This window comes from Tetrapisispora phaffii, chromosome 11, assembly GCF_000236905.1.
Source record: "Tetrapisispora phaffii CBS 4417 chromosome 11, complete genome".
Classification (NCBI taxonomy): Eukaryota; Fungi; Ascomycota; class Saccharomycetes; order Saccharomycetales; family Saccharomycetaceae; genus Tetrapisispora; species Tetrapisispora phaffii.
In genome coordinates this window covers 157,894-173,269 of record NC_016530.1, presented here as the reverse complement: position 1 = coordinate 173,269, position 15,376 = coordinate 157,894, and the positions used below count along the sequence as shown (strand labels likewise).

General features: G+C 34.1%; 7 protein-coding genes across 7 annotated transcripts; 2 read left to right on the top strand and 5 right to left on the bottom strand.

Moving 5' to 3' along the window:
• Nucleotides 1-116: 116 nt before the first annotated feature.
• On the top strand, nt 117-890 carry UBC6 (E2 ubiquitin-conjugating protein UBC6; the record flags this gene model as incomplete). Its single annotated transcript, XM_003687602.1, has 1 exon — nt 117-890. The coding sequence occupies one exon, from the start codon at nt 117-119 to the stop codon at nt 888-890; it is 774 nt and encodes a 257-aa protein (XP_003687650.1).
• Nucleotides 891-1,251: 361 nt separating this feature from the next.
• Nucleotides 1,252-1,494, bottom strand: KTI11 (Kti11p; the record flags this gene model as incomplete). The annotated part of the gene is made up of 1 exon (XM_003687601.1): nt 1,252-1,494. One exon carries the CDS (start codon nt 1,492-1,494, stop codon nt 1,252-1,254), a length of 243 nt encoding a protein of 80 aa, XP_003687649.1.
• An 899-nt stretch (nt 1,495-2,393) lies between these two features.
• Nucleotides 2,394-6,821, bottom strand: NUP170 (Nup170p; the record flags this gene model as incomplete). Its single annotated transcript, XM_003687600.1, has 1 exon — nt 2,394-6,821. The coding sequence occupies one exon, from the start codon at nt 6,819-6,821 to the stop codon at nt 2,394-2,396; it is 4,428 nt and encodes a 1,475-aa protein (XP_003687648.1).
• Nucleotides 6,822-7,348: 527 nt separating this feature from the next.
• On the top strand, nt 7,349-8,974 carry PET112 (glutamyl-tRNA(Gln) amidotransferase subunit PET112; the record flags this gene model as incomplete). Its single annotated transcript, XM_003687599.1, has 1 exon — nt 7,349-8,974. One exon carries the CDS (start codon nt 7,349-7,351, stop codon nt 8,972-8,974), a length of 1,626 nt encoding a protein of 541 aa, XP_003687647.1.
• Nucleotides 8,975-9,181: 207 nt separating this feature from the next.
• Nucleotides 9,182-10,267, bottom strand: TPHA0K00780 (WD40 repeat domain-containing protein; the record flags this gene model as incomplete). Its single annotated transcript, XM_003687598.1, has 1 exon — nt 9,182-10,267. One exon carries the CDS (start codon nt 10,265-10,267, stop codon nt 9,182-9,184), a length of 1,086 nt encoding a protein of 361 aa, XP_003687646.1.
• Nucleotides 10,268-10,742: 475 nt separating this feature from the next.
• On the bottom strand, nt 10,743-13,016 carry TPHA0K00770 (LisH domain-containing protein; the record flags this gene model as incomplete). The annotated part of the gene is made up of 1 exon (XM_003687597.1): nt 10,743-13,016. The coding sequence occupies one exon, from the start codon at nt 13,014-13,016 to the stop codon at nt 10,743-10,745; it is 2,274 nt and encodes a 757-aa protein (XP_003687645.1).
• Nucleotides 13,017-13,666: 650 nt separating this feature from the next.
• On the bottom strand, nt 13,667-15,061 carry ALG3 (dolichyl-P-Man:Man(5)GlcNAc(2)-PP-dolichol alpha-1,3-mannosyltransferase; the record flags this gene model as incomplete). The annotated part of the gene is made up of 1 exon (XM_003687596.1): nt 13,667-15,061. One exon carries the CDS (start codon nt 15,059-15,061, stop codon nt 13,667-13,669), a length of 1,395 nt encoding a protein of 464 aa, XP_003687644.1.
• Between the last annotated feature and the right edge of the window lie 315 nt (nt 15,062-15,376).

The following is a 15,376-nucleotide window of genomic DNA, read 5'->3' as shown; positions in this document are numbered from 1 at the left end:
AAGGTGCGTTAATTATTGTTATTACATTTTATCTATAGACCAAGTTTTGTTTATATACAAAGAAATTGATACATTAAGAATCTCATATATATCGTTAGTAGAACAACTGAAAAGAAATGGCCACAAAACAAGCTCATAAGAGATTAACAAAGGAGTATAAGATGATGAACGAGAACCCTACTCCGTTCATCATGGCCCGTCCTAATGAGGCCAACATCTTGGAATGGCATTATATTATCAATGGCCCTCCAGACTCTCCTTATTTTGAGGGTCAATACCATGGTACTTTGACATTTCCAAGTGACTATCCATACAAACCACCAGCTATTCGTATGATAACACCCAATGGGCGTTTTAAAGAGAACACAAGGTTATGTTTGTCCATGAGTGATTATCATCCTGACACATGGAACCCTGGTTGGTCAGTGGCAACAATTTTAAATGGGCTATTGAGTTTTATGACTGGAGATGAAATCACAACTGGTTCGATAACGACAACTGAACAGCAGAAGAAGATACTGGCCAAAAAATCAATGGATTATAACACACACCATAATATTAGATTCCAGACTGTCTTTCCCGATATTGTAGAGACGAATATCGAGGCGTTAGATGAGAGGAAAAGAGCAAATGCTTCTAATTCCTCAGGACAAAATGAGTCCCTTAACGAGAAGAGAGATGTAATTGCAGATGCAGCAAAGGAGAAACCGATTTCATTGGAGGAAATCTTAGACCCTGAAGATAGAATACGTGCCGAACAAGCTTTGAGTTATAAGGAACAAAATAGTGAAGACAATAAAACAAACAATAGTAATGGTAAATACCCTTCGATGTACATAATTGTTGCCATAATATTCTTTGCTCTAGGGTTTAGTATCAAGTCCAAATAAGACCTTCTCAATCTAAAGAACTACTTAGATATACTTTCATCATACATATACTCACATAAATATAAATACTAAAATCACATCGAAAATAGTTAATCACTATTAACTTAAATTAAAAATATTAAATACCATATATATACGTGTATATATGTATATCCTTCTATCCCAGCCTTCCAAAATCCAGGGCTGCGGTTATTCGTTGGAATGCTATGAGACTTTATCCTCGAGATAGGTCCTAATATTGAACCACATGTGGAGAATTGCAAGTGGTGTCATAACTTAACTTCCAACTGCATCTCAACAGTTATGCATTTACGAATATGTATATTTAAGAACGACTTTTAATGAACGCAGCGATTTAATTTTACACTACGATAGGTTCTGGCAAAGGCATGCCTGCCTCTTGGTAAAACTCCACCAAGTCTTCCTTCTCAAAGATGACTTGGATCATCAATGAACAACTTGGACAGACAGCCGCTTCCTCACCGTCAAATAGGTCATCTATATATACCTGGAATCTGTCACCACAAGGACATGGGTATGTGAAAATTTGTGTTGTTGGATCAAAAGTCATGTCCTCTATTTCGATCTGGTCATAGTAAGACATCTTGCAATAGGCTAGATGTTTTGATATCCCGTTTATCTCTATCGTATCGCAACGTTTAACGAATACAACTTCTTTTTAAAATACCTCTAAGTTGAAATGAGATGAGCTGAGTATTTTTTTTAATATTACTAACCTCAAATATTAAAACGCTACGCAATCGAAAAGAGCACTCTCATAATAAGAAACGACCTGAACACTACACCTTTCAGAAAAAGCAAAGACCAGGACTTCATATCTCTTATAAGTACGACTTTACAAGCACAAGTTCGAACTACACAAGATACAACTTACATATCGATATACATATACTTAACATATACATGAAGAACATTTGAAATCAGAAGTAAAATTGCAATATTTTTCTCTGCATAAACATAGTTTCAGTACAGGTCTGTGTAAATAAAGTTTATCATCATATCAAACATCTCAGGTATAACTTTCTATACATGTAATATATATAACCGTTGCAAGTTCACTTACAACGTACGTCTACTGACATAAAGGTCCCTCTTCACCAACGGAAAACCTGCTAAACCAACCGGCACCTATCACTACTCTGATGTAATCTTTACCTTCTCCCCAGGAGGGATTTCATATAATGATATAATGACTGCTAAAATAATTTTACAAACCTAATTGTAACCATAAGTACTCGAAAATAATCTCAAACTCATCGACCTTTATATACCAAAAGTTTTTTGCGTGAAAAATTTTTCAGTCAGCAAAGAACCAGCGACCGTTGAAATAAAGCTGTTAGGGCATTGCATATTTTAAAAGATGAGTAAATGTTATTATTTTATATTACATACAGACGTTATGTGGAGTTGCAGTATTTAAACATTTATTTAAGAGTTTCATTATTTTCTATATAGTGCCAGATGATGAGTGAGCTTTGGAATTTAGATGCTGTTGCCAGTCTTTTTCATGTACTGTTCCAATGGGTCGTTTTCGATTTTGTAAACAGTTAAGTTTCTTATTTGTTCTGTGTCGATTATTTCTCTTAACTTGCGGTCTGTCTTGTACCACTCTTGGATCAACCATATCATTTCTGTAGTGTAATCTGGTACAGATTTGCTGTCGTCAGTGGCAGTTAATGGTGATGTTTCAATGAGGTCTCTTAAGGTATAGTAAATTTTTTTGTACGAGACTCCGGAATTGACAAAGATGGAGGTGACAACACCCGATTGAATATGATCCTTTGGTAGTAACTCATGAAATAGGTTGTAGACGATAGGGAACAATGACTCAACTGGAAAGATGAATTCTGAGGTATGCACATTTCTCCCTATTTTGGTTACAACATTGGAGAGTAAGTTGATAAAGTTGATAGATTCATCGTATTTACTGTTCGAGTCTTGACGTAATTCTTTCTTCAAAGAGGCAAACAGATTAGACCATGTCTCCATGATTTCCTCCTTATTCCTAAAATCAGACACTTTGAAAATGTTTAGACATACTTCATAATATCCTAATGGCACGGCAAAATCATTGTACAATTCATTAACTGATAAAAATTTACCGTTCAAACCAGCAATCAATTCTTTTTTCATGGCCGAGTCAATTCTATTATCAGAGCTAACTAAAGATAAAATTTCATCTTGAATAGTTGGGATTTCAAAAATTTCTTGTATTTGATCAGAAAGTTGCATCATGTTCTGTTTTTGATCAGTTGGACAAGCGCTATTACAGAAACCGTTGGCCCTGGATAACAATTCTATTCTGTCACCTAAACTTATATCAAAATTAGAGATAGATAGCGAATACAGGATGTTAGCAGCTTCGTAAAAATTGGATCTCTTAGAGTAGTATACCCATAGTAAATTGGAAATTTCCAAAAGATCCTTGGCTTTTTCTTGCAAGTAAGGTAAAATATATTCCGTATCCAATTGTAGTAGTTTGTCCTGTTCCTTCTGAGAGACTAACCAATCGTACAACTGATAGTGAAACAATTTATCTTTGTAGCTAAAAACGCAGTTATAGCTTTGCTCTCTTAGTACAGACCATTCATTTTGTATGTTTAAATTGTTGCTTCTATCAGAAGCATACGAAGAAGCGATTTTATCAACCTTAATTAATATTTCAAATACCATGTCGTAAATTACCAAACGTTTGTCATAAAATCTTTTTCTTTCATCATTTGGTGAACGAGAATCAACAAAATATTGATAAGCTAAATTACCCTTATCCGTAAAGTTAGCCATATTTAACAAAAATTGAATTGTCTTAGGGAAGTATTTTAGATCCAACATAATTGCTGTCGCTTCCTTTAATTTATCGATGGAAACATCGTCTACAATCTTTTCAAATAAACTGATAGCGTTATTTAAGTGATAACTCAATGATTCATAATCTCTTAAGCCAATTTCTTTAGCCTTACGTAAATGTTCCACTGCTCTGAAACCTAAAATGTCACTGCTAGAACAGAATGAACCACATCTTTCTTGTAATGCAGTTGCTATGTATTCAATGGATGCACCTCTTGTTATATTTCTGTTAATTATCGATGAAAATATTTCCTTGACGTATGATTTAGTTTTGTCATTTGGTGCAAATAAGTCTTTATATTTCAACACCACTAATCCGGATTGTACTTCAGCATTTAAATTGTTCACAATATCATTGAAAGCTGAAAAGTTATTTTCAAACCCATCAACTTCACTTTCTCCATAGAGTACCTTTAAAAACATTAGCGATTCTTTCATTGAACCAACTAATTTGATCATTGAACCAATAGCAATGTTTTCAGCTTGGTATGCTACACTTTCTGATTTATCAGTCACCGTTGTGGTGTTATGTGTATTTGATAACAGAGGGGTATATATAGTACTGATTGAACTGCTGTAAACTTCAAAAAATTCATTTAAAATTTGAATGGATGAAAGATAATAATCAACATCATTTTTGGAAATAGATATTTTTGTAATATGCACTGGGGCTGAGGAAATCAGATTAGTTCCAAACGGAGAAGTTTGTTGAGTTTTAGGTCTATCATTCATAAAAACGGGCTTTTCCCAAATATCCCTGAATAATCTTCCAATTAATAAAGGAATAGCATAGAATCTTGCGGATAAAAAGACATCATCTAAACTAAAGTTAGTATTATTCGCATTGACATCGGAAAATAAACTAGAGCTAGACTTTTGAGGCGTAGCAGAACTTAACATAGAACCCGTAGTGCTCGTTGGCTTTCCTAATAATGACGAGACTGCTGAACTTGAGTAGCGGTTGTATTTTGGCTTGATGTCAAGAATACCTGGTAAACCGACAAAAAAGAATGTTAAAGCAGCTGATCTTAAACTATCTGATTTGTTTGATTTACATGCAACATATAGAGCAGTAGAGCATGCCTCTGTTAAACCATAATTGACTACAAATGGCAATGGATTACCTATTAAAGCTTCGAATATTTCATCTGGTGATCTATATCTGTAAATCTCAATTGCGCTATTCGTTAAGACAGCAACTCTCATATTTTCTGAGTTATATTGAGTCGCAAATGTGTTCGCATACCCTTCTTGTTTCAAAGTAGCATTTGAGCCAGCTGTTAGTGGAACAATCTCTCTTACAACGCTAGTCGTATCCAAAAATGTTGCATTCTCAATATATTTGCCATGAGTTTTTAATATACCATAATCTGGAACAGATACAAATAACTTATTCTTAACTGGAGTTGTGGTGCTACCGGTTGGAGGATTAGGATTTTGTTCAGATTTAATTATTGATGAAAAGAACATACCAGGTGATATTATAGTACTGGCACTTGTAGTTTCCAATAGTACGGAAGATTTCTTTTGAAATCTCAATAAAACTGATTCAGAAGAGGTGAGACTTGAATAGAATGGTAAACTTCTCTTTTGTTGTTCTAATTGTTCCTTTTGCAATTCTTGTTGCATTACTTGTTGTGTGACAGAACTTGGTGGAAATTTGATAGATTCTAATCTTAAAGCTTCTATACTTGATCTACCTACCGAACCATTGAAGTGTAGTCTTACACCTCCGATAGTAATTGCAATAAAAAATAGATTACTGTTCTCATATTGTGTTACAGGTATTATCTTAGAGAGTTTTAAAAATTTGTTTGATAAAATAGCCGCACCTCTTGCAGTGGTAGTACCGATGATTCTTTTTATATATGAAGGATCTATTGTCATAGGTCCTGTTAATGACTTATTACTGGCTATTAAATATGCCCTTATAATGGATTTTGAAGATAATGTGTAAACGATACCTCTTGATTGGTCTATTGTTAACTTAGTAATATATTCTTGATGGTATTTAGAATCTTCTTCGAAAAAAGATTGTATGTAATTGCTGCCCGGTATTTTAGACACAATATTGGTTGGCATTAAACTGGACAATGTAGATTGGGTTAGACATACTTTAGTACATTTGCTGTTATACCAATCATCGGATCCCGAATATTGTAATTCCCATATGTTGGTACCATTGTTTTTACCGGTAAAAAATATTTGACCAGTTTTATCATAAGTTGCAATGTCTGCAATATCTAAACCATGCACAGAAACTGACATTTCAGTGTTGTAAACACTAAAGTCATTTGTCTTTTTATTGTATGATATGGCAAAGATAAATAGATCGAATGGGGTAGCAATTAATAGAAGATGGTTAATATTGTCAACAAAGGTATTTGGTTTTGGTTTCACTAATGCGACTTTTAGGATTGTGTGTTTAATTTCATCGATTGTTTGAAATTCAGTTGAGTTGTGAATGTTCCATAAAACCAATTTATTATCAATTATAATCCAACAGCGGTTAATTTCGGTGAATATGCCCATTTCATTTTTGATCTCTGCTTTTGAAGAATCCTTTAATATTTCATCAGGGATATTAATGACCTGTTGTCTTTCGAATGGGGTGAATGCACCTAGCCCACCAACCTCTTTTGAAAAATTATAAACAACACCATTGTTATAATACGACCTTTCATCCAGAACCGGTGTATTGGCGTCTCTTCTTAATAAATAATCAATATATTGAGTCGCTAGGTCCAGTGGCTTAACATTGCCCATCCCGTTAATTCTCAGATGCTCAGTGTTATTATTACTGTAAAGACCTGATGCATTAGGGCCATTTGAGTCGCTGATGAACCTTCCACCATTTGCCGACGAACCCAAGTCCAATCCATTGATATTACTAGTATTTAAATTCGAATTCAGATTTGAACTCATCTTGTTATTAACGGCAATGCTATTATTGGAATTAACAAGAGAACCGGAATTAGCGTTGGAAGTTCCATTGTTGGTCAATGACGCATACGTTGTGGTTGATTGGTAGTCAACAGAGTTCTTTAAAGGTGTAGAAAACATAGCTTGCAATCCTTGTACCTTATAAAATCACAGGCGCTTTTTTTTGTTTCTCTTTATAGCTCGAGCTGCAGACCGAATTTCAATATTCTTCTCTTCTGTCTTAACTGACCAACCTCTCAGTTATCTAGCAATGAATGTCGGCCACTTCTCAGTAACGAACCATAAGCACAATTGGTCAATTAAATGTCATTCAAATCAACTTTTTAAAGGTGGGATCTTGTTTAGTTTATGTCTTTCAGAGTGGTCAAAAAGTTGAAAAATTTTTGTTAGTGAGCACCGTTCAAAGTGATATCACAAAACACGAATTGGCATCGCATTTAAAGTCCATAAGGAAACTGTTCGATCAAGGTATTTTACCATAAGAACAACTGCTAACCATTGGTATTTCAAGGATAGTCAAACATGGAATAACGGTTCCTATGGATAATATGAGTTGCGAGTTGACGGCATCTGAGGATCTGATGCAAGTCCTGTGAACGAATTTAGTGGGTTTAAGTGTGTTTTGTTTTGGATTTAAAATCCATTGAATGGAAATGTTGGTCAATTGCAGACGGTATTTAAGTGTTGGTTCGGTAAAGAAGTTCTCATTGGTTTCTGGTTATAATTTGAAATGCGGGCTTGAAGTGCATACACAATTGGACACAAAACATAAGTTATTTTCATTTTCTACCAATGATCCGTTTGGATCCGTGGATAAACCTAACCAAAACATTTCCTATTTTGATGCTGCACTCCCAGGATCACAACCTATCTTGAATTATGAGGTCGTTTTACAAGCTTTAAAGCTGGCGTCGGTTTTGGGTTGTTCGATTAATTATAACTCGCAGTTTGATAGGAAACATTATTTTTATGGGGATCAACCTTTGGGATATCAAATAACTCAACATTATTCTCCAATTGCTTCAAATGGACACTTGCGGTTATCCCCTAAATTTGATGGGATTGGTGGAACAAAGGACAAAACTATAGACATAATTCAATTGCAAATTGAGCAGGATACAGGAAAATCAATTTATATTGAAAATGAAGATCTCACGCTCTTGGATTTTAACAGATCTAATGTCCCATTGATAGAAATGGTGACCAAGCCCGATTTCACAACCATAGAACAAGTTAGAGCGTTTGTTAAGAAATACCAGAATTTGATTAAAATTCTTGGAGTATCTACAGGAGAACTGGAAACAGGTGCGATGAGAGTTGACGTGAACATATCGATTAATGATCTACCTAGAGTGGAACTGAAGAATTTACCAAATACAAGTTCAATAGTCAATGCAATCAAATATGAGTACAACAGACAAATAGAAATTATTCATAATGGTAAAGCTGAAGAAGAACTATCATTCTCCGAAACGCGAGGTTGGAATGGGTCCGAAACAGTTAAATTGAGAAGTAAAGAAACAACTATTGACTACAGATACATGCCAGATTCAGAGTTACCAAAATTAAAACTTGCAGAAGATATTATGAAAAAGGTCAAAGAATCATTGCCGCCATTACCGGATGAACTTTTTGAGCAATTAACACATCATCCCTATAATTTATCACTAAAGGATGCAAAAATATTTGTGATCAGCAACACACATACTATTAATTATGAGAATGCTGAGCTAAGACAGTACTATTTAGAAGTTTTCAAACGTTATTCAGATGAAATAGGTGCTAAAAATATTAATCCGAAATTACCAAACGGTTGGATTATTAATGAATTAATAGGTGATCTAAATAAATTAGATTTATACTTAAATGATATAACACCTTCGTTAACTCCTAAAGTATTTGCCCAATTATTATCTCTAATTCACACGAAAAAAATTTCAAAAACTAGTGGGAAATTGTTATTATTCCATGTTTTAAAAGAATTAAAAGATAGAGGATCTTCTTCAGTTCCTATTAACATTAACTTTGATACACTAATTGAAGAGTTTGAACTCGAACAGGATACAATTAGGAATAAAAATGACTTAGTTTTACTTTGTCAACATATAATTGATGAGTTAGATAATAAAAAAATGATAGCTGATATTATATCAGGCAAAAAGAAAAATGGTTTAAAGTTCTTAGTCGGTCAAGGTATGAGATCCTCACAAGGAAAATTAGACCCAATAGAATTGGAGAAGACTTTTAAATCAATGTTAGAAATAAAATGGTGATTACCATTACTATAACCCTGTAAATAAGCTCAACAGCACATAAAATACTAATAATATTCATAATTTTCATATCAAAAATGACTAAACCTATTTACAGAATAGGTTTTCAAACGTTAATTATAATATTACTATATAATTGTATATGGATGCAAATTAAATGATATTTTTGTATATGCTAGTTGGATTTTTGACGGTGTTATTACTTTATCACCTAGCCTTCTCCTTGACTTCAGCATCTGTTGGAGCATGGATTCTAATGATATTAGCATAATTTTGAGTATTAAAGCTATGCCCTTTGCTCCAATCATAACCTAAAGAATAGGCTAAAAGGCTCCCTTTCCCATTAAAATTCACTGCTGATATAGAGCCATTTTGGGCAGGATATCCTTTTAATCTATGCTTCTTATTTTTATCCCAGAAATGGAAAGTACCATCACTACCAGCTGATACAAATGTACCATATATAGGATGGAATGAAATACTATTAACTGAGAATACATCAGTTTGACTGGAAGCTCCAATACTTCTATTAGGATTGGTTTTCCTATGACATTTAAAGGAAAATCCTGATTTCTTTTGTATTTCCTCATCTAAATATCGGATTGCTATTCTACCCTCTATGGAGCCAATAGCATAACCATCACCTGAAGGATAACATGCGATTGTTCTTGTTTGCATTTTCAGTGGAGACTGTATAGTTTTGTATATTTGACCTGGGTTTGTTAAGTTAATTACCGCTATATGTCTTTCTGCAGTTCCGACAACTAGTAGCTGGTTACTAGAGTCCATAGCATAAACACGATCGGGCATAGCAAGAGTAGCAATTGGCTGTTGCTGTCTTAAATCCCAATATTTGATAGTCTTATCCCACGAACCAGTAACTAGACATTGACTATTTGTAGGGCCACAATTAACAAATCTTAAATTTTTAATTGCTGAATCATGTGTACCAACTTGTTGTTCTTGATTAGTAGTAAGATCAAAAAGTTTGACAATATTATCACAGCCACCTGATGCCACCTTAGTCCCATCTCCAGACCATCTAGTACTCAAGACTGGAGCTGAGTGGGAATATTGTGCAACTGCCTGTGGGTTACCATTATTGATATTCCATATCTTCACTTTGCCGTCCCAAGAACTGGCACTGAAGACGAACTCATTTTGGGTTGAGAATGCAACATCTGATATCGAATCCTCGGCAGGATTATTAATTACAATATCATTAGCCATATCAGCATCTGTGGCTATGGTAGAAGAACTAGAAACTGCTGGTTTCTGTTGAAAAAATGACATTATTTAACTTTCACTAGCCTTTGAAGATGCTTCCTTCTCAGTTCAAGCTATCGGTTAGAAATGAAATATCAGTGAAAAATCCAATCAAGTGAAACAGATACCAAAATAAAACACACTGATTTCCAATTGCATATAATCTTTACTATAATTGACAAGCTTTTATTTAAGGTATTTGATCCATTAGTCAATAAACTATTATATTGATTTATAAATTAAAAATTTTAACGTCGCTTGTATTTGTTAAGCTCATCGCAAGATAATTAAAATATTCAATGAAATATAAATAACAGATGTAAAGATAAAACAGAATATTACTTTTATAATGGTTAATAATGCTATAGGTTACATACATTTTATCATAAGTGATGCCAGTAACTTATTAATCGAGTACTATAGCTTAATGCATTTGTATATTGATTACGTGCAATTGCTTTTAAGTTAAAAATAAATATTTTTAACTTCAAACCGGTTTACCTTAGTCCCATTTCATTAAATTGAAGTCATCTTTATTGTTGCTCAGTATCTCTAATTCAAAATTGTCAACTGTATCGTTGCCAGCATCATCCATAGTTCCTGCATCTTTATTTTGACTTTGATTGTTCGTTGACTCCAGAGTATTAATATCATTTTCTAAGATCCCATCAATATTGACAATATCAAGAATTTCACTAGCGTTTCCATTGTTGAATCCATAGATATCATCAGGCATCAATGGTTCTTGTTTATCGGTGGAAGGTAAATTACGATCTAGTGATAGATCATAACCTCGCATTTGAGTAGAACCCATTTCGCTCAAATTACTCATAGAACTTAGCTGATTTTCATGAAATTCAATTGATTGAGTAGATGTTATGCCACCGTCTGTCATTTTCTCGAAACCATATGTTCCGCTTTGCTTTTGTATTTGGAATAAATCTTGTTTATTTTGCTTAGTTGTTCTTTTTACATCATTCTTAGCATTTATTTTATCCAGATGGGTGTTATAAGAATCAGGGGTTGCTTCTGCAGAGACGGTTTTCCGAATCTTTTTATTCTTCTTAGTAATTGCGGCTGTAGTTGCTGCCACCGCGTTTGATATATTTTTGTAATTGCTGTTTTTAACAGACGTTACTCCATATAATGAACTTCCATTCTCACTTACCGTGGCTAGCAAATTTGGTAACACTACTTTATGATTCATCGAGCTACTCTGAGTTTTTCTTGATATTGCTTGGCCAAAACGAGTTTGAAGAGGTGTTACTGGTTCAGAATTGGAATCTTTTTTTCTAACTTCTTGATTTGAATTAACAGATTCTAATATTGACGTCGTTGAATTACTTCTTTTTCTCTTATCAGACAATGATGACTGCTGGGGTACATCTGATTTTTGTGAAATAGATGCCCCATTTAAAAAATTATTTGTTGATGTAACTTGTGGGCTTTTGAATTCTGTTACTTTCTTATTAATCCCATTACCGTTGTTCTTTGATGAAATGGTGTTTGTCCGTTTCTTAGACAATGAATCCTTTTCAGCTGCTCGATTATTTATTACAATTTGGGAGTTCGTGACTTTAGACTCATCTGGAGATTTTTGATCAGATTTTGCACAACGCTTAGCTTTAACACTACGTGAAGTATTTTTTGGCCGACTTTTGGAAACAAATTTTGCATTTAAACTTAATTGAGGAACTTCTGACATGTTATTTAATGGTGCAACAGGCGAGTTATTTAAACTCATATTTCCTTGCATGTTCATATACGGATTCATGTAAGGGTAGTTCTGGGTATTATTTGTGGGATTATATGGAGGCATGTTTGGAATATTATTCGGTACAAATTGTGGCCTCATCTGTATGTTCTGTTGCATTTGCTGTTGCATTTGCATTTGCATTTGCTGTTGCTGTTGCTGTTGTTGCTGTTGTTGCTGTTGTTGCTGTTGTTGCTGTTGTTGCTGTTGTTGCTGTTGTTGTTGAAACTGCTGCTGCTGCTGCTGCTGTCTTTGAACAGGCCTTGTTGAGTTGTAGTTGTTCGGATTTAAATTTGGTGAATTATCTTTCAATGCATCAATCACGCCTTCGATTGAACCTGTTTTCTCAATATTTTCAACCACCATTGCAAATGTTACTGGATCAAACAAATCCGTATTGTAATGTCCTCTATGTTCTGCTACATGTTGAGTTCTGGCTGCATGCACAATAAGACTCTTATAAATATGTTCTTGAGTTTCTCTTTGGTTGAGTATATTTACGTAATTCTGTGCATCATTTGAGCCAGTCTTTTGTGTTTTAGCATTCAAAATATCCCAAAATACCTCCCACCATTCTAGTAAAAAACCATTTGATGTATCTTCCAGTGTCGGGTTCAAATTTTTAGAATTATTCATTGTAGCGTTCCCTAAAATATCCATATGAGTTGTTGTAAACATATTATTTTTGTTTCCTTTTGTATTTGTTTCTATATGACTTTTCTTTATTTTATCAACGATTTTTGCCTCTTTGGCAAACGCTTTAGCAGTCTTCTTAAGAGATGATTTCATTAAAAAATCATATATATAGTTATTCAATTGTTCAATAGATTTTTGTCTCCTAAGTTTATTAACTCCCTTACTAGCTTTTTCATTTGCTGAAGCTGCTTCAATTTTAGAAGTAATATTTGACATAACCGATTTATCTGAATTATTTTGATAAAGACTAGCCAAATTTTGGAAGGAAAGACTCGAAGTCAACTCCACAGAGTTTATATCATTGCCCATTTTATTATTATTATTCATAATTTCCCTAAATTTTGTTTTTTAATACCACGTTGAACTATTTAATGAATATATAATAGATATCGGACTAAACTGGTAAAACACTTACTTGAATATTTTCGAATCGAAGTAACCAGTCAGTAACCTTTTAAATATTCTATGAACCTCCGCAATGATTGTTCAGATTTTTTTGGGAATTTCGCTGTTATTTTAGCAAGCAATAATTGAAAATTAGGATCAAACAGTGTCACTGGAAATAGTTAGATGAAACTGTCTTTGGAAGTTACTCCTTAACGACCATCCAAACATGTCTTAATTAAACAATCTTGATGTAGTAGTTATAGTTATGGTTACATCGGTGAGTGATCTTAAACAAATCCTTCTCGAAAAATTCAAAGAGCTGAGATCTGGGGAGAGCCGGGTAGCTGAGATCTAAGTCATCGAGATCTGAAGTGCAAGAGTGCCATACACCCACAGTCAGTGATAAAAGAGGTGGATGGGAGTGAGGTGTGTCAAGTTTAGTTGAATGCTTTTAGAACTACTCTATTAGAAGTATATATATATATATATATAGATGATATTGGGATCTTGTTCCCAGTGTTAAAACAATGTGGAAAAACAGTCAGATAAGCTGATATGACTCGAAGATTATTTGGTTTGATTAGTTATTTCTATTGTTTCTTCTTCGATTCTAACTCTTGCTCTACAGCTTTGGACTCTGTATCACTCTCTACATTGCAGCATCTGTCGAAAGCAACGATGAGAAGCAGCATTGTTAGGTTTAATACAAATAATAGACTGCTAGCCGTGCTGTTTGGTGGGTAGGAGTTCCAACAGTATTCGTGTGCAACATACCAAAGGGGTCCGAGGAAGACTCCAAGCCTCGACCAATGCATCAAAAGTGGGATCGTCCAATGATACCAGGATAGAAACTGGTAATGTAGGGATCTTGAGAAAAAAACGCCAATGAAATTAGTGACGATCATGGTGAATGGGATGAACTTGCGTATATTCACATTATTTCTTAACTGTTCATTCTTGGCGAAAGGATGAAGTATCGAGCTTGTGATATCATGTAGAAGTCTTGGATATTGGCTTAACAATACAGTCATTATTGCTACTGTTTGAGAAATTAGTAAAGAAATGTGGAAGTACTTGTTCTGGAATCCTTCTTCTTCTAGCATTTGCCAATTAACACTCCACTTGAACATGAACTGTCTGCTGAATTCAAAAGCTGAATGAAGATACTCCTTTGGATATTTTTTCAAAAACGGTAGGGCTACCACAATTTGCCATGATATTGCTAATAAAATGCTGGCAATGACATTGATAAATTTTCCATCAAAATTCAAGTAAAAGGCGACCAGTATTGCTGGTAAATACAATAGAGCATTCATCTTAATACTAACTGCAAAACTGTAACTTAAAGAAGAGGTAAATGTTAAAAGTTTCGCCAGATAATTGTTTTGAACTCTGGTGGCAAGTGTTAATAATAACACAGTGAGCACCATGAAAAAAGTTGTAAAACAGTCATTGAATAAACGTAGAACATAAATAGAATGCAATCTCTTCGACAGACTGGCTAGGACAATACACCATGGAGGTAACTCCATTATATAGTATAACATCATTTGAAGCACCAATGTAGCAATATATAACACCCTGAAGAGAACTTGTCCCTCTCCAATATTATCCAAGCCCGAAGTCATGTAATTCATGAAACGGTATATTAAAACATGGCCAGCAGGATATACTAAAGGTCCAGTGCCACCTCTGATCAAAGAGTAATCGTATTCACCGTCATTAATCATCTCTATTTGTTCTACGTACGCCTTGTAATCGATTTCAGTATATGCAATTTTACTAACAATAATTTTCAATGCCATAGATTCAAACATAATCAATAAAAATATAACTATCCCAATTGCATTCTTATTAAATAATATAAAGTTGATCGCATCCTTCAAGTCGACCAATGGCTCAAATGGAGGCCTTACGAAAGACTTATCGGTGCCATTTTTTTGAACCTGATTGTTCTTCTTATTTGAGCTCAGATCATTTGGCATCTCGAATATACTGTACAAGCAACAAACTGTAAGTTTTGAATAGCTCACTAACTCTGACCAAGACCAACGTTCCTCAAAATATTTAGACAGATGTCCCTATTCAGATATATATATTCTTTAATCCTTATCTTATATATTTGAATAAGTTAAGTTCAACTTCGGTTTTAGTAATTCCTGTTTAACAATAAGCGTTTATGGCCAAAAATGGAAGTAGATATGGGGAAAGGTCTATGATCTTTTATCGACGTAAAGGATAACAAACATAAACATATTTGATATGATTGTCATTCTACATCAATCTTTATATATATTTAT